General features: G+C 36.0%; 1 protein-coding gene across 4 annotated transcripts in view; it reads right to left on the bottom strand.

Annotated features, from left to right (window-relative positions):
• LOC311092136 (uncharacterized protein) overlaps nucleotides 1–19800 on the bottom strand; it is a gene marked incomplete at its 5' end in the record, with an annotated part of 51901 nt that overhangs the window by 21809 nt on the left and 10292 nt on the right. For 3 of the 4 annotated variants that reach the window (XR_014608210.1, XM_084128493.1, XM_084128495.1), the window contains 8 exons: nucleotides 95–517; nucleotides 1516–1965; nucleotides 4023–4466; nucleotides 7089–7511; nucleotides 10754–11176; nucleotides 14017–14439; nucleotides 15343–15765; nucleotides 19020–19442. Coding sequence is in view for 3 of the 4 variants with exons in the window: in XM_084128493.1 (XP_083984619.1) it covers nucleotides 95–517; nucleotides 1516–1965; nucleotides 4023–4466; nucleotides 7089–7511; nucleotides 10754–11176; nucleotides 14017–14439; nucleotides 15343–15765; nucleotides 19020–19442 (3432 nt within the window). The remainder of the gene's footprint in view (nucleotides 1–94; nucleotides 518–1515; nucleotides 1966–4022; nucleotides 4467–7088; nucleotides 7512–10753; nucleotides 11177–14016; nucleotides 14440–15342; nucleotides 15766–19019; nucleotides 19443–19800) is intronic. The other variant, XM_084128494.1, reaches the window with a different exon arrangement.

Genomic DNA, 19800 nt, shown 5'->3' with positions numbered 1-19800 from the left:
TGTTTAATGATGTAAAAAGAAATAACATCATGAATATCAATGTCTGGGTCTCTGAGGTTTAAATCAACAATCAAAAGCATGTAAGTTCAGGTACCTCAGCTGTGAGATGTAGGGCAGACACTGAAGGAAACTCTTCATCTCACTCTCTTCCTCTGAACATCCTCTCAGCTCTACTGGTTTCTTCTCTGTCTGGAGTTTCAGCACTTCCAGGAGGACGGAGGTCTTTCTCTGTGAGAGATCTATGATCCAGACATCAGGTAACTGGAAAACTGACTGTAATGCTGGAAGGAAACTCCTGCCTGTTTGAGTCTCATAGTTCTTCACATGTGAGTAAAGATCCAGCAGGAAATCACTCTGTTTAATTCTGTCAGTGTTTTGATAAGGAAAAGATGTGTAGGTGCAGACTGATGATAACAGTTTCAGCATCTGCTCTCCTGTCTGTGTCTCAGTCTCTGCTGCTTTAATGAAGAGTCTCAGAAGAAATCTGCTTTGAACACTTTCATTCAGATTAGAGAATCTGTAACAAAATGGAAATGAGAAATGTGAATAAATAGAAATATCACAGAACTTTTTATAGCTATGACTTGACTAAATAATACAAATTAAAATAATGTGTTGTTTGTTTCCTGTTTTCAGCTCACATTGTTGTAAACACTTGAAAAAAGCACATTAGTCATTAAATATTGAAAGAGTAATTAACACTTTATAATGAATACATTTTTCCCCAAATATATTTGAAAAAGTATTTACCATCTCACTTTTTTACTTAATTCCTAAAGTGTTTAAATATTGAACAACATTATGTGTCCTGAAATGATCACATTTGAGACTATTTTTCTACGCTCAGCAAAACAATGGACTCTATTCAATTTATTAATTATAAACTACTCCAAATCATCTTCATCTATTTTCTATGCTGTGTAAAGTCGTTAATGTCTCAATGATTTGTATTAAATTACTACATTACATAGCCTACAGTTATATTCAGAGGAGAGCATTTCTATTATTTTGATTATACCAGACAATGGAAAAAATTGCTAAAACCAAACAATTAATGGAGAAAAATGTACTTTCTGAATGTAAGTGACAAAAGGAGAAAGACACTATTTGGTTCAACAGTCGTGGACAGATTCTTTACCTTTTATTTTGTTCAACGTGATTTTTTTTATTGCAGTTTTTTTTTAAAATAGTTCATGGTTTTAAATAGTCTAATTTCTAAATTTTTTAAAGGACTGAATTTGTCCTTACTGATTGTAATATATTATTTTACATATAGATGTGTGCATTGAATTGTGTTGTGAATCCAAACTTTCACTTGCTGTATTAAAAATCAACATAGTAAATTAGCAATGTTTTTCCAAATTACACCCCAATCCAAAACATACATAAACAAAATACATTTTCTCATCAATGCCTTCCTAAAACATGTTTAATGATGAAAAATGAAATCATGAATATCAATGTCTGGGTCTCTGAGGGTTAAATCAACAATCAAAAGCATGTAAGTTCAGGTACCTCAGCTGTGAGATGTAGGACAGACACTGAAGGAAACTCTTCATCTCACTCTCTTCCTCTGAACATCCACTCAGCTCTACTGGTTTCTTCTTTGTCTGGAGTTTCAGCACTTCCAGGAGGACGGAGGTCTTTCTCTGTGAGAGATCTATGATCCAGACATCAGGTAACTGGAAAACTGACTGTAATGCTGGAAGGAAACTCCTGCCTGTTTGAGTCTCATAGTTCTTCACATGTGAGCAAAGATCCAGCAGGAAATCACTCTGATCAACAGGATCATAATCATCATACTGCTCTTCATCAAAAGGGAAGGTTTTGTAACTGCACACAGACGACAGCAGAGTAGAGAATCTTGTTCCTGTAACTGTGACATTTTCTACAGCAGCAACACTGAGATTCAGCAGGAATTTCACTGCAGACTTCTTCATTTCTTCATCATCATAGAACCTAAACCTGATAAAATACAGAGAAATAAAAATCCGGTTAATTTATGACAACATACAGCATTTAGAAATCAACTATATAGTGCACAAAAACAATTATTCTTATAATAAGAAACATAAAAGCAACATTTATACATGAGGACAGAATCTAGTGACATTTATTACACTTTTTTCCAAGGTCCATATACAGTATAACGTGTAGCGTCTGGACTGAATCACGATGACCGATTCAGTTTTAAGCTTCGGAAAGCTTTTGAAGGAATACTCCACCGTTTTTTCATATTAAACTATGTTATTCCCTTAACTAAGACGAGTTGATACATACCTCTCTCGTCTCAGTGCGTGCACTCAATCGCTCTGGTGTGGGGCGACACTTTGATAGCACTTAGCCCAGTTCATTCATTAGGATCCAAACAGAGATGAAGTTAGAAGCGACCAAACACCTCCACGTTTTCCCTATTTAAATACAGTTACACGACCAAGTATGGTGACACAAAATAAAACGTGGCGCTTTTCTAAGCGGGTAAAAAGGATAACTATAATGTATGGCGGAATAGCACTGGGAGCACTTCGACTCGGCGCAGTAAAAAGTCACGTTGGTTCTAATGACAGAAGTGAGAGGGAGAGAGGATTTTTCAGGCGTGACTTTTTACTGCGCCGAGTCGAAGTGCTCCCGAGTCCCAAGTGCTATTGCGCCATACATTATAGTTATCCTTTTTACCCGCTTAAAAAAGCGCCACGTTTTATTTTGTCACCATACTTGGTCGTGTAACTACTCATGTAACTGTATTTAAATACAGTTAAGCTAAGTGCTATTAAAGTGTCGCCGCGCGCCAGAGCGATTGAGTGCACGCACTGAGACGAGAGAGGTATGTATCAACTCGTCTTAGTTAAGGGAATAACATAGTTTAATATGAAAAAAACGATGGAGTGTTCCTTTAACCTTTTTGGACTTCATGTAAATCACAGGCCTAGCGCCGATGAGTCTGGATCAAATTGCCCCCATTGTCACTTTAGTGTCCTGGCAGAGGCTGAACAGAAACACCTTCGTGAGCTTCAAAAAGATCTGAATCAACTCAACTTCCCTCTCACGCCAGGAACGAAAGGACATGTGGCTTGGAAACTGGAGAAACGCACCCAATATACACAGACATTCTTTCCATTTAACTCATAATTAAGTCATCCCAGAATGTATATGATATATTCCCGTGTGTATGAATGTCCCCAGCTTATATTAGCCTAGTAACAACTTTCTAGTTGTTGTAGCGTCTGGACCAATCAGACACACACAAATTATTCATTTATTTACTCTGGCATATGGACAGCTATGATAAATTAAAACCGTACGGCATTGCCATTTATGGCTGTATAGATGGTTACGGTCGTTGCATTCTGTGGATGGAGGCGTACACAACCAACAACGATTAATAATGCGTCTTATGGTATCCTGGGAAACCACGAAACCTCAATGAGGTTGATATCAGTAGGCTATGCAATGAACACTGATCGAATGCGTTATTCTCTACATTTCATTTCAACTTTTTTTCTCGAAACACAGCAACTTTATTCTCAAAATTTAATGAGTTTATTCTGAAGATTGTATTTCGAGATTTTTTTTTTCTCGAAATTTAACGAGTTTTTTCTCGAAACACAATGACTTTATTCTTGAAATGTAATGAGTTTATTCTCAAGATTGTATTTGGACTTTTTTCTCGAAATTTAACGAGTTTTTTCTCGAAACACGACTTTATTCTCGATATTTAATGAGTTTATTCTCAAGATTGTATTTCGACTTTTTTTCTTGAAATTTAACAAGTTTAATCTCGCATTATAGTGACTTTAATCTCGAGATGGTTTTATTTTTTTATTATGGCTTGGCCCTAATCCTCTTCTGTATCTCTGTAACCCCCAGGATAACAGTTTTTTTGTTTTTGCAATCAACTTTACACATTTCTGCATCCAAAGGTAAATACAAAATTAATTTTCTTAATGATCCATTTAATACACAAAGACCCACTCCAGCTTTTTTTAAACATTTTGAGCAAAAGGCTGTTCAAAATCAGGTACCTCAGCTGTGAGATGTAGGACAGACACTGAAGGAAACTCTTCATCTCACTCTCTTCCTCTGAACATCCACTCAGCTCTACTGGTTTCTTCTTTGTCTGGAGTTTCAGCACTTCCAGGAGGACGGAGGACTTTCTCTGTGAGAGATCTATGATCCAGACATCAGGTGACTGGAAAACTGACTGTAATGCTGGAAGGAAACTCCTGCCTGTTTGAGTCTCATAGTTCTTCACATGTGAGCAAAGATCCAGCAGGAAATCACTCTGATAATCAGGATCATAATCATCCCACTCTTCATTAAAAGGGAAGGTTTCGCAACTGCACACAGACGACAGCAGAGTAGAGAATCTTGTTCCTGTAACTGTGACATTTTCTACAGCAGCAACACTGAGATTCAGCAGGAATTTCACTGCAGACTTCTTCATTTCTTCATAATAAAACCTAAAACTGATAAAATAAAGAGAAATAAAAATCTCATTCATTCATGACAACATACAGCATTTATAAATCAACTATATAGTACAAAAAACAAGTATAAGAAGAAACATAACAGCAACATTTATATGAGGACAGAATCTAAATGACATTTATTACACTTTTTTCCAAGGTCCACATACAGTATAACGTGTAGCGTCTGGACTGAATCACGATGACCGATTCAGTTCTAAGATTCAGAAAGATTTTAACCTTTTTGGACTTCATGTAAATCACAGGCCTAGCGCCGATGAGTTTGGATCAAATTTCCCCCATTGTCACTTTAGTGTCCTGGCAGAGGCTGAACAGAAACACCTTCGTGAGCTTCAAAAAGATCTGAATCAACTCAACTTCCCTCTCACGCCAGGAACGAAAGAACATGTGGCTTGGAAACTGGAGAAACGCACCCAATATACACAGACATTCTTTCCATTTAACTCATAATTAAGTCATCCCAGAATGTATATGATATATTCCTGTGTGTATGAATGTCCCCAGCTTATATTAGCCTAGTTACAACTTTCTAGTTGTGTTAGTTAAACTCTCAGTGCTTATAGTCAAGAGTAAGAATGTTTCTCTGCTTCTTCCAGCCATATCTTTGGTATCGAAATATTCCTCTCGTTACGCCTTAAATAACAATGTTTAGTGTTACAATAAAATGTATAATACTATTACCACCATCCTTTGGAGTAAAAATAACCAATTCTGACATCATCACTAAACATGCAGATTAGGCTGTCAGAAGGAGACAAAGAAACTCTCTCCCGCTAAACGTTCCTAACTACTATTGGTCATTTCATCCAAAATAGGTGTGGACTGATTTATCCTTAAAGGACGATGACATTAGCTCATTTTCTCTCATTCCTTCTTCCCTGTCCGCTCTTTTTCCTGTCCTTCGGATGAGACAACATCTTCTTGATTTTCAGCAACTTTGCTTTCAATTAAACCTTTTAAACTTCCTGCGAACGACGCGCTCTCCAGAAGAACTTAAACAACACTTCAAGCTCACAAACCACGAGGATCTACACACACACACACACACAGACAGACACACACACACAGACACAGACACACAGACACACAGACACAGACACAGACACACACTCTTGCTCAGCACCAAATGCAAGTATTATTTCTATGGATATTTAGATGTGTTTAAGATTGTTTGCCCCTGCCTTAAGGTGATCTGATTCTTTACTGGCTCTCATAGATTAACTGTTTGTGATATTTGCCATTCCTTGATCTCTCTCTTTCTTTCTTTACTTTTCGTTATTCTGTATATATGTATTCTTTATTTAAAAGTGCCATATAATGGAAAACTGTCTTTATCTTGGCATAGTTGTATAATAAGTGTTCTGTCCATGTAACTGACAGTATGTGAGCCTCAAACACAACTGTTTCCTCCTTCATATGTAAATCTCGTGTTTGCAAAAGACTACTGAAAAACAGGCGAATCCCAACATAACACCGACTGTGACGTTGCAGTCGGGATCATTAATATTTACGCCCCAAAAATCTGCATATACCAGCCAATGTTCTAGGCCAGGCAGTAACGTGGACCTGCACACCCGAATCATCAGAAGTTCTGCAGGTATTGTGAAGAAGAAAGCAAGGACAATAGCGAAAATGGCAGATCATGGATATAAATGTTATGTTCCAGGCTGTGCAGGGGATGTGAGCACTTTTCACACTCTTCCCACAGAACAGAACTGTCAACAGGCATGGTTGATGTTTATCTACAACAGGATACCGCACCATTTTAATTCACAGTTGTTAGTTTGCTCTGCCCATTTCACCACTGACAGTTTTTCTAACCTGGGACAGTCTCAAGCAGGCTTCGCTCAGCCTTTGATACTGAAGGCAATTCCAACTATATTGCCATTACAAACCCTACCGCAAGCAGTAACGTTAGTGATTTTATCCACTTCTTGACTGTTGAAGTAATTTCTGCTTAAATCGAAAGTTTCTAAGTGAGCTAACAATATTAACGATAATTTACCCTTTGTTGTCGAGATCAAACGCAAGATGCTAGTACAGTAATGTTAAGCTTAGCTAACCAGCAAGCTCCAAGTAACGAGCCAGTGATGTGTCGTTCATGAACGATTCATTCATTTTGAACGAATCTTTAATATGACTCGGGACTACGAAGTTGTCTCAGAGAGTGATTCGTTAATTTTGTGTTGACCGCACATGTGCGGAACATCCCATAGGTTCTGTACATGAAACAGAAATGTTTAGTTCGAGACTTTGGGACTTCGGGTTCGGCTCGACCGGGTCCTCCGAGTCTGTTGTTCTTCCTGTCAGTCCCATAGAGACTATGCTGTCAGTACCGGAAAGAGAAATGATTAGTTCATCTGGATCGGGTTCGGCCGAGTCTGAGTCTTTCGTTCTTCCTGTCAGTCCCATAGATGATGTTATAAACAGTTTAATAAGTGCATCGGATGAAAGGGAAAACAATAATTTAAAAATCTAATCATTGTGAAAACTATTTGAAATTAATATAATACATATCTCTCCATAAACAGATTCAGATACAGTGAAGTGAAACTGATTGAGAAGTAGGTACAGTAAGTTAATATCCAAAAGTTCAGGTACCTCAGCTGTGAGATGTAGGACAGACACTGAAGGAAACTCTTCATTTCACTCTCTTCCTCTGAACATCCACTCAGCTCTACTGGTTTCTTCTCTGTCTGGAGTTTCAGCACTTCCAGGAGGACGGAGGTCTTTCTCTGTGAGAGATCTATGATCCAGACATCAGGTAACTGGAAAACTGACTGTAATGCTGGAAGGAAACTCCAGCCTGTTTGAGTCTCATAGTTCTTCACATGTGAGTAAAGATCCAGCAGGAAATCACACTGTTTAATTCTGTCAGTGTTTTGATAAGGAAAAGATGTGTAGGTGCAGACTGATGATAACAGTTTCAGCTTCTGCTCTCCTGTCTGTGTCTCAGTCTCTGCTGCTTTACTGAAGAGTCTCAGAAGAAATCTGCTTTGAACACTTTCATTCAGATTAGAGAATCTGTAACAAAATGGAAATGAGAAATGTGAATAAATAGAAATATTACAGAACTTATTATAACTATAACTTGACTAAATAATACAAATTAAAATAATGTGTTGTTTGTTTCTTGTTTTCAGCTCAAATTGTTGTAAATACTTTATAATAATGATAAATAATTTTTTTCCCCAAATATATTTACAACATTATGTGTCCTGAAATGATCAACTTACATTTGAGACTATTTTTCTACGCTCAGCAAAACAATGGACTCTATTCAATTTATTAATTATAAACTACTCCAAATCATTTTCATCTATTTTCTATGCTGTGTAAAGTCATTAATATCTCAATGATTTGTATTAAAATACTACATTACATAGCCTACAGTTATATTCAGAGGAGAGCATTTCTATTATTTTGATTATACCAGACAATGGAAAAAATTGCTAAAACCAAACAATTAATGGAGAAAAATGTACTTTCTGAATGTAAGTGACAAAAGGAGAAAGACACTATTTGGTTCAACAGTCGTGGACAGATTCTTTACCTTTTATTTTGTCTCACATTGTTGTAAACACTTTAGACAGAGCATCAAATTAGTCAGTTAATACTGACAGAGTAATTAACACTTTACATTTACATTAAATCATTTAGCAGACACTTTTATCCAAAGCAACTTACAAATGAGGAGAGCAATAGAAGCAGTGAAACTAACAATAAGACAACAATATGTAAGTGCTGTGATGATTTCTAGTTTAGTCTAACACAGTATGTGTAATATATATTTTTTTATATATAGATCTAGGCCTAAAAAAAATTAAAAATACATATCTCTATATCTATATAGAGTAGAAGATAATAGAAAAGAAAGTGTTAGTATTAATGGATCAAGTATTGCAGAAAAGGATATGTCTTCATTCATTTCTTGAAAATGGCTACGGACTCGGCAGCGCGGGTTGAGTTCGGCAGGACATTCCACCAGCAGGGAACAGTCAAGGAAAAGGTCAGTGAAAGTGATTTTGTGTCTCTCTGAGATGCAGCACGAGTCGAAGTTCACTTGCAGAACGTAAGTTTCTGGATGGCACGCAAGTCTGGAGTAATGAGTTTAGGTAAAAGGGAGCAGAGCCAGTGGGGGGAGGATCTGGATCCAACTCCTCCCACCTTACGTATACCAAAACCTACCCATCTCCACCCCCCCTGATCCCTAAACCCACCCCTAAACCTACCAATCTCCACCCCTTATATCTGGATCCAACTCCGCCCCCTGGATCTCGTGTACTGCACTGAGGTGCTACTGAGTGGTTGTTCTGTAGGCAAGCGTCAGTGCCTTGAATTTGATGAAAGCGGCAACTGGCAACCAGTGCAATTTTGTGAGAAGAGGAGTGACGTGTGCTCTCTTCGGCTCAATAAAGACCTCTCTAGCTGCAGCATCTGGATCAGTTGCAGAGGTTTGACAGAGCAAGCTGGAAGAGAACATTACAATAGTCCTGTCTGGACAGAACAAGTGCTTGGACAAGGAGTTGTGTATCATGCTCTGATAGGAAGGGCATGATCCTCCAAATGTTGTGTACAAAATTCCCCGCCTCACGCATGCGCAAGTCGAACTTGTTCAGACTTGTCTGATGCATGAGCAAAAAGTTTCATTCGGCAGCGTCCAGTACCAAAGTTATACGGAGTTTTCCTGGCACTGTTTATTTTCTAAAAGTCTTTTTTTTTCTTGTGTGGTATTGATGTGCGTTCTATTACGTAAGTATGCAAGTAAAAATTGCCATTGTAGATGTTTTTCAGAGTGTCAGAGCGTGATTCAGTTTATTTTACGTCAAAAATATAATTGTGTCAATATACACACAATCGGCACAATGCTCACGTATTCAACGAATCATCCAGTTATATTTTATCAACAATGTTTACTCATTTGGGAAAGGGAGTTGCTTGTCATATGTTGATTCAAATATTTATCCAATATCTTATCGGCATATTAGTAATGTTACAAAGAGTGCAGGGGAGTGCTAGAGCAGCGCACACACTTTCATAACCGGACACCTCTTGTTAGCGGCAGCAGCAGCGGCAGTTTAATGTAGCTGCATTTAGTGCCCATATATTTCAGTAAGCTCTGGTTTGCTGTTACTTCATACAACTTTAACTTCTCCATGTATATTTATACAGGTATTATGTGTGTATAATCTGTCATGTCATATTATCATTTATATTTATCATCCTTAATTTGTTCTCTCACAGAAACCACTTTTATGTGTATATCCACGCAAACCTGCAATTGTATGGCCTAATAAATATGGAGAATGGACAAGTTCACTCTGGAGTAGCTGCAGGTCATTCTAACCGAAGAATTAGGCCAGTTGAGTTCCAACCATCCCACTGCGCGCAGAATATCCCACATGTTGTATAAGGCAAATCTGCAGGATCAGCCAGTTCTAGCGATGAACTTTATAATGAATCCATTTTTCACCAAATATATTTGAAAAAGTATTTACCATCTTACTTTTTTTACTTAATTCTTAAAGTGTTTAAATATTGAACAACATTATGTGTCCTGAAATGATCAACTTACATTTGAGACTATTTTTCTACGCTCAGCAAAACAATGAACTCTGTTCAATTTATCAATTATAAACTACTCCAAATCATCTTCATCTATTTTCTATGCTGTGTAAAGTCATTAATATCTCAATGATTTATATTAAAATACTACATTACACAGCCTACAGTTATATTCAGAGGAGAGCATTTCTATTATTTTGATTATACCAGACAATGGAAAAAATTGCTAAAACCAAACAATTAATGGAGAAAAATTTACTTTCTGAATGTAAGTGACAAAAGGAGAAAGACACTATTTGGTTCAACAGTCGTGGACAGATTCTTTACCTTTTATTTTGTTCAACTTGATTTTTTTATTGCATATTGTTTTTAAATAGTTATTGGTTTTAAAGAGTCAAATTTCTAAACTTTTTACAGACTGAATTTGTCCTTACTGATTGTAATATAGTATTTTACATATAGATGTGTGCATTGAATTGTGTTGTGGATCCAAACTTTCACTTGCTGTATTAAAAATCAACATAGTAAATTAGCAATGTTTTTCCAAATTACACCCCAATCCAAAACATACATAAACAAAATACATTTTCTCATCAATGCCTTCCTAAAACATGTTTAATGATGAAAAATGAAATCATGAATATCAATGTCTGGGTCTCTGAGAGTTAAATCAACAATCAAAAGCATGTAAGTTCAGGTACCTCAGCTGTGAGATGTAGGACAGACACTGAAGGAAACTCTTCATCTCACTCTCTTCCTCTGAACATCCTCTCAGCTCTACTGGTTTCTTCTTTGTCTGGAGTTTCAGCACTTCCAGGAGGACGGAGGACTTTCTCTGTGAGAGATCTATGATCCAGACATCAGGTGACTGGAAAACTGACTGTAATGCTGGAAGGAAACTCCTGCCTGTTTGAGTCTCATAGTTCTTCACATGTGAGTAAAGATCCAGCAGGAAATCACACTGTTTAATTCTGTCAGTGTTTTGATAAGGAAAAGATGTGTAGATGCAGACTGATGATAACAGTTTCAGCTTCTGCTCTCCTGTCTGTGTCTCAGTCTCTGCTGCTTTAATCAAGAGTCTCAGAAGAAATCTGCTTTGAACACTTTCATTCAGATTAGAGAATCTGTAACAAAATGGAAATGAGAAATGTGAATAAATAGAAATATCACTGAACTTTTTATAGCTATGACTTGACTAAATAATACAAATTAAAATAATGTGTTGTTTGTTTCTTGTTTTCTGCTCACATTGTTGTAAACACTTGAAATAAGCACATTAGTCATTAAATACTGTAATTTACACTTTATAATGAATCCATTTTTCACCAAATATATTTGAAAAAGTATTTACCATCTTACTTTTTTTACTTAATTCCTAAAGTGTTTAAATATTGAACAACATTATGTGTCCTGAAATGATCAACTTACATTTGAGACTATTTTTCTACGCTCAGCAAAACAATGGACTCTATTCAATTTATCAATTATAAACTACTCCAAATCATCTTCATCTATTTTCTATGCTGTGTAAAGTCGTTAATGTCTCAATGATTTGTATTAAATTACTACATTACACAGCCTACAGTTATATTCAGAGGAGAGCATTTCTATTATTTTGATTATACCAGACAATGGAAAAAATTGCTAAAATCAAACAATTAATGGAGAAAAATGTACTTTCTGAATGTAAGTGACAAAAGGAGAAAGACGCTATTTGGTTCAACAGTCGTGGACAGACTCTTTACCTTTTATTTTGTTCAACGGGATTTTTTTTATTGCAGTTTTTTTTAAAATAGTTATTGGTTTTAAATAGTCAAATTTCTAAACGTTTGAAGTATTGAATTTGTCCTTACTGATTGTAATATATTATTTTACATATAGATGTGTGCATTGAACGAAAGAACATGTGGCTTGGAAACTGGAGAAACGCACCCAATATACAGGTGTTGGTCATAAAATTAGAATATCATCAAAAAGTTGATTTATTTCAAGAATTCAACTTAACAGGTGAAACTAATATTATATAGACTCATTACATGCAAAGTGAGATATCTCAAGCCTTTATTTGTTATAATTTTGATGATTATGGCTTCCAGCTCATAAAACCCACGAAAACAGGATTTCAAAAAATTAGAATATTACATGAAATCACACAGTAATTACACAGTAATACCATGGTCATTGAACCAGGTTTTGGTTCTTTTGGCAGTGTGGGCAGGTGCAAATCCTGCTGGGAAATGAAGGAAGCATGAAGTGCTCTGAAAATGTCCTGGTAGACGGCTGCGTTGACTCTGGATTTAATAAAGCACAGTGGACCAAAGTCCTCTTTTCTGATGAGAGCAAATTTTGCATCTTGCATAATTTTCCAGCAGGATTGGCACCTGCCCACACTGCCAAAAGAACCAAAACCTGGTTCAATGACCATGGTATCACTGTGCAATTACTGTGTGATTTCATGTAATATTCTAATTTTCTGGGATTTTGATTTTGTGGGTTTCATAAGCTGTAAGCCATAATCATCAAAATTATAACAAATAAAGGCTTGAAATATCTCACTTTGCATGTAATGAGTCTATATAATATATTAGTTTCACCTGTTAAGTTGAATTCTTGAAATAAATCAACTTTTTGATGATATTCTAATTTTATGACCAGCACCTGTACAGAGACAGACATTCTTTCCATTTAACTCATAATTAAGTCATCCCAGAATGTATATGATATATTCCTGTGTGTATGAATGTCCCCAGCTTATATTAGCCTAGTTACAACTTTCTAGTTGTGTTAGTTAAACTCTCAGTGCTTATAGTCAAGAGTAAGAATGTTTCTCTGCTTCTTCCAGCCATATCTTTGGTATCGAAATATTCCTCTCGTTACGCCTTAAATAACAATGTTTAGTGTTACAATAAAATGTATAATACTATTACCACCATCCTTTGGAGTAAAAATAACCAATTCTGACATCATCATTAAACATGCAGATTAGGCTGTCAGAAGGAGTCAAAGAAACTCTCTCCCGCTAAACGTTCCTAACTACTATTGGTCATTTCATCCAAAATAGGTGTGGACTGATTTATCCTTAAAGGACGATGACATTAGCTCATTTTCACTCATTTCTTCTTCCCTGTCCGCTCTTTTTCCTGTCCTTCGGATGAGACAACATCTTCTTGATTTACAGAAACTTTGCTTTCAATTAAACCTTTTAAACTTCCTGTGAACGACGCGCTCTCCAGAAGAACTTAAACAACACTTCAAGCTCACAAACCACAAGGATCTACACACACACTCTTTCTCAGCACCAAAGAATAAGTGCAAGTATTATTTCTATCAATATTCAGATGCGTTTAAGATTGTTTGCCCCTGCCTTAAGGTGATCTGATTCTTTGCTGGCTCTCATAGATTAACTGTTTGTGATATTTTCCATTCTGTGATCTCCTCTCTCTTTCTGTCTTTACTTTTCATTATTCTGTATATATGTATTCTTTATTTAAATGTAGTCGTATGTATTTATAGTTTCATTTATTAAAAACCATTATACACTTGATTGTCTCTGTTGCTGCTCACAGATCATAGTCACTGAAATGTTTGATCTTTAGCTACAAGCTTTTATACTGTTGAGTACTTTAGTTAGTAATCTAATAGAACAGAAAAGTTATTATTTATGGCCAGAAGAATAATCTTTCTCAAGAGTTGATAAGAAGATCGTACGGTTTCCTTTTTGAGTTAATTTGCTACAAATGTTAGTTGAAGTTTCTAGAACCAGTCAGTTTAATTTTCCTGACTATTTTCCAGCTTCTCTGTGACCCTTAGAATAACAAAAAAAAAATTTCAATCAATTTTACACATTTCTGCATCCAAAGGTAAATACAAAACAATAAAAAAAATGAATGATCCATTTAATACACAAACATCTACCCTAGTTTTTTTTTAAACATGTTGAGCAAAAGGCTGTACAATATCTTACCTCAGCTGTGAGATGTAGGACAGACACTGAAGGAAACTCTTCATTTCACTCTCTTCCTCTGAACATCCACTCAGCTCTACTGGTTTCTTCTTTGTCTGGAGTTTCAGCACTTCCAGGAGGACGGAGGTCTTTCTCTGTGAGAGATCTATGATCCAGACATCAGGTAACTGGAAAACTGACTGTAATGCTGGAAGGAAACTCCAGCCTGTTTGAGTCTCATAGTTCTTCACATGTGAGTAAAGATCCAGCAGGAAATCACTCTGATTAATTCTGTCAGTCCACTGATAAGGAAAAGATGTGTAGGTGCAGACTGATGATAACAGTTTCAGCTTCTGCTCTCCTGTCTGTGTCTCAGTCTCTGCTGCTTTAATGAAGAGTCTCAGAAGAAATCTGTTTTGAACACTTTCATTCAGATTAGAGAATCTGTAACAAAATGGAAATGAGAAATGTGAATAAATAGAAATATTACAGAACTTATTATAACTATAACTTGACTAAATAATACAAATTAAAATAATGTGTTGTTTGTTTCTTGTTTTCAGCTCAAATTGTTGTAAATACTTTATAATAATGATAAATAATTTTTTTCCCCAAATATATTTACAACATTATGTGTCCTGAAATGATCAACTTACATTTGAGACTAGTTTTCTAAGCTCAGCAAAACAATGGACTCTATTCAATTTATCAATTATAAACTACTCCAAATCAATTTCATCTATTTTCTATGCTGTGTAAAGTCGTTAATGTCTCAATGATTTATATTAAATTACTACATTACACAGCCTACAGTTATATTCAGAGGAGAGCATTTCTATTATTTTGATTATACCAGACAATGGAAAAAACAGTTAAAACCAAACAATTAATGGAGAAAAATGTACTTTCTGAATGTAAGTGACAAAAGGAGAAAGACACTATTTGGTTCAACAGTCGTGGACAGATTCTTTACCTTTTATTTTGTCCAACGTGATTTTTTTATTGCAGTTTTAAAAAAAATAGCTCTTGGTTTTAATAGTCAAATTTCTAAACTTTTTACAGACTGAATTTGTCCTTACTGATTGTAATATAGTATTTTACATATAGATGTGTGCATTAAATTGTGTTGTGGATCCAAAACTTTCACTTGCTGTATTAAAAATCAACATAGTAAATTAGCAATGTTTTTCCAAATTACACCCCAATCCAAAACATACATAAACAAAATACATTTTCTCATCAATGCCTTCCTAAAACATGTTTAATGATGAAAAATTAAATCATGAATATCAATGTCTGGGTCTCTGAGGTTTAAATCAACAATCAAAAGCATGTAAGTTCAGGTACCTCAGCTGTGAGATGTAGGGCAGACACTGAAGGAAACTCTTCATCTCACTCTCTTCCTCTGAACATCCACTCAGATCTACTGGTTTCTTCTTTGTCTGGAGTTTCAGCACTTCCAGGAGGACGGAGGTCTTTCTCTGTGAGAGATCTATGATCCAGACATCAGGTAACTGGAAAACTGACTGTAATGCTGGAAGGAAACTCCAGCCTGTTTGAGTCTCATAGTTCTTCACATGTGAGTAAAGATCCAGCAGGAAATCACACTGTTTAATTCTGTCAGTGTTTTGATAAGGAAAAGATGTGTAGGTGCAGACTGATGATAACAGTTTCAGCTTCTGCTCTCCTGTCTGTGTCTCAGTCTCTGCTGCTTTAATCAAGAGTCTCAGAAGAAATCTGCTTTGAACACTTTCATTCAGATTAGAGAATCTGTAACAAAATGGAAATGAGAAATGTGAATAAATAGAAATATTACAGAACTTATTATAACTATAACTTGACTAAATAATACAAATTAAAATAATGTGTTGTTTGTTTCTTGTTTTCAGCTCAAATTGTTGTAAATACTTTATAATAATGATAAATAATTTTTTTCCCCAAATATATTTACAACATTATGTGTCCTGAAATGATCAACTTACATTTGAGACTATTTTTCTACGCTCAGCAAAACAATGGACTCTATTCAATTTATTAATTATAAACTACTCCAAATCATCTTCATCTATTTTCTATGCTGTGTAAAGTCATTAATATCTCAATGATTTGTATTAAAATACTACATTACACAGCCTACAGTTATATTCAGAGGAGAGCATTTCTATTATTTTGATTATACCAGACAATGGAAAAAAACAGTTAAAACCAAACAATTAATGGAGAAAAATGTACTTTCTGAATGTAAGTGACAAAAGGAGAAAGACACTATTTGGTTCAACAGTCGTGGACAGATTCTTTACCTTTTATTTTGTCTCACATTGTTGTAAACACTTTAGACAGAGCATCAAATTAGTCAGTTAATACTGACAGAGTAATTAACACTTTACATTTACATTAAATCATTTAGCAGACACTTTTATCCAAAGCAACTTACAAATGAGGAGAGCAATAGAAGCAGTGAAACTAACAATAAGACAACAATATGTAAGTGCTGTGATGATTTCTAGTTTAGTCTAACGCAGTATGTGTAATATATATTTTTTTATATATAGATCTAGGCCTAAAAAAAATTAAAAATACATATCTCTATATCTATATAGAGTAGAAGATAATAGAAAAGAAAGTGTTAGTATTAATGGATCAAGTATTGCAGAAAAGGATATGTCTTCATTCATTTCTTGAAAATGGCTACGGACTCGGCAGCGCGGGTTGAGTTCGGCAGGACATTCCACCAGCAGGGAACAGTCAAGGAAAAGGTCAGTGAAAGTGATTTTGTGTCTCTCTGAGATGCAGCACGAGTCGAAGTTCACTTGCAGAACGTAAGTTTCTGGATGGCACGCAAGTCTGGAGTAATGAGTTTAGGTAAAAGGGAGCAGAGCCAGTGGGGGGAGGATCTGGATCCAACTCCTCCCACCTTACGTATTCCAAAACCTACCCATCTCCACCCCCCCTGATCCCTAAACCCACCCCTAAACCTACAAATCTCCACCCCTTATATCTGGATCCAACTCCGCCCCCTGGATCTCGTGTACTGCACTGAGGTGCTACTGAGTGGTTGTTCTGTAGGCAAGCGTCAGTGCCTTGAATTTGATGAAAGCGGCAACTGGCAACCAGTGCAATTTTGTGAGAAGAGGAGTGACGTGTGCTCTCTTCGGCTCAATAAAGACCTCTCTAGCTGCAGCATCTGGATCAGTTGCAGAGGTTTGACAGAGCAAGCTGGAAGAGAACATTACAATAGTCCTGTCTGGACAGAACAAGTGCTTGGACAAGGAGTTGTGTATCATGCTCTGATAGGAAGGGCATGATCCTCCAAATGTTGTGTACAAAATTCCCCGCCTCACGCATGCGCAAGTCGAACTTGTTCAGACTTGTCTGATGCATGAGCAAAAAGTTTCATTCGGCAGCGTCCAGTACCAAAGTTATACGGAGTTTTCCTGGCACTGTTTATTTTCTAAAAGTCTTTTTTTTTCTTGTGTGGTATTGATGTGCGTTCTATTACGTAAGTATGTAAGTAAAAATTGCCATTGTAGATGTTTTTCAGAGAGTGTCAGAGCGTGATTCAGTTTATTTTACGTCAAAAATATAATTGTGTCAATATACACACAATCGGCACAATGCTCACGTATTCAACGAATCATCCAGTTATATTTTATCAACAATGTTTACTCATTTGGGAAAGGGAGTTGCTTGTCATATGTTGATTAAAATATTTATCCAATATCTTATCGGCATATTAGTAATGTTACAAAGAGTGCAGGGGAGTGCTAGAGCAGCGCACACACTTTCATAACCGGACACCTCTTGTTAGCGGCAGCAGCAGCGGCAGTTTAATGTAGCTGCATTTAGAGCCCATATATTTCAGTAAGCTCTGGTTTGCTGTTACTTCATACAACTTTAACTTCTCCATGTATATTTATACAGGTATTATGTGTGTATAATCTGTCATGTCATATTATCATTTATATTTATCATCCTTAATTTGTTCTCTCACAGAAACCACTTTTATGTGTATATCCACGCAAACCTGCAATTGTATGGCCTAATAAATATGGAGAATGGACAAGTTCACTCTGGAGTAGCTGCAGGTCATTCTAACCGAAGAATTAGGCCAGTTGAGTTCCAACCATCCCACTGCGCGCAGAATATCCCACATGTTGTATAAGGCAAATCTGCAGGATCAGCCAGTTCTAGCGATGAACTTTATAATGAATCCATTTTTCACCAAATATATTTGAAAAAGTATTTACCATCTTACTTTTTTTACTTAATTCTTAAAGTGTTTAAATATTGAACAACATTATGTGTCCTGAAATGATCAACTTACATTTGAGACTATTTTTCTACGCTCAGCAAAACAATGGACTCTATTCAACTTATCAATTATAAACTACTCCAAATCATTTTCATCTATTTTCTATGCTGTGTAAAGTCATTAATATCTCAATGATTTATATTAAAATACTACATTACACAGCCTACAGTTATATTCAGAGGAGAGCATTTCTATTATTTTGATTATACCAGACAATGGAAAAAACAGTTAAAACCAAACAATTAATGGAGAAAAATGTACTTTCTGAATGTAAGTGACAAAAGGAGAAAGACGCTATTTGGTTCAACAGTCGTGGACAGATTCTTTATCCTTTATTTTTTTTGTACTTGATTTTTTTTTATTGCAGTTTTTTTTTTTTTTTTAAATAGTTCTTGGTTTTAATAGTCAAATTTCTAAACTTTTTACGGACTGAATTTGTCCTTACTGATTGTAATATATTATTTTACATATAGATGTGTGCATTGAATTGTGTTGTGAATCCAAACTTTCACTTGCTGTATTAAAAATCAACATAGTAAATTAGCAATGTTTTTCCAAATTACACCCCAATCCAAAACATACATAAACAAAATACATTTTCTCATCAATGCCTTCCTAAAACATGTTTAATGATGAAAAATGAAATCATGAATATCAATGTCTGGGTCTCTGAGAGTTAAATCAACAATCAAAAGCATGTAAGTTCAGGTACCTCAGCTGTGAGATGTAGGACAGACACTGAAGGAAACTCTTCATCTCACTCTCTTCCTCTGAACATCCACTCAGCTCTACTGGTTTCTTCTTTGTCTGGAGTTTCAGCACTTCCAGGAGGACGGAGGACTTTCTCTGTGAGAGATCTATGATCCAGACATCAGGTAACTGGAAAACTGACTGTAATGCTGGAAGGAAACTCCTGCCTGTTTGAGTCTCATAGTTCTGCACATGTGAGTAAAGATCCAGCAGGAAATCACTCTGTTTAATTCTGTCAGTCTCTTGATAAGGAAAAGATGTGTAGGTGCAGACTGATGATAACAGTTTCAGCTTCTGCTCTCCTGTCTGTGTCTCAGTCTCTGCTGCTTTAGTGAAGAGTCTCAGAAGAAACTGCACTTCATCACTGATATTCATATAGTCAAACCTGTTTCCAAAAGAAAATTAAAATGTTATATGTGTAGCAATCTATCTCAAGGGAAATATGAGTATTTAAATATGAATTAAATATAATGAATAATTGTGAGTCTGATTGGTCCAGTCGGCACATATGAATAGACATTTCACAGAACTCTGAAAGGGGTCACACACACACACACCGAATGAGAAGCGCAGCGATGGGTCTTTAAAATTGAAACACATTGTTTTCTATGAGTGTACGAACACCAGCAGCGTCACTCGACGTCTGTCCGCGCGCACAGATACAACACTGTTCATAATCCTGACGCACCACTGAACATAGTTTTTAGTTCAATTACATTAAATTTGTCCAGAATTGTTGTTAA

This window comes from Abramis brama, assembly GCF_963993115.1.
Source record: "Abramis brama genome assembly, chromosome: 1".
In the NCBI taxonomy this organism is placed as follows: domain Eukaryota; kingdom Metazoa; phylum Chordata; class Actinopteri; order Cypriniformes; family Leuciscidae; genus Abramis; species Abramis brama.
This window is presented reverse-complemented; position numbering and strand designations above follow the sequence as displayed.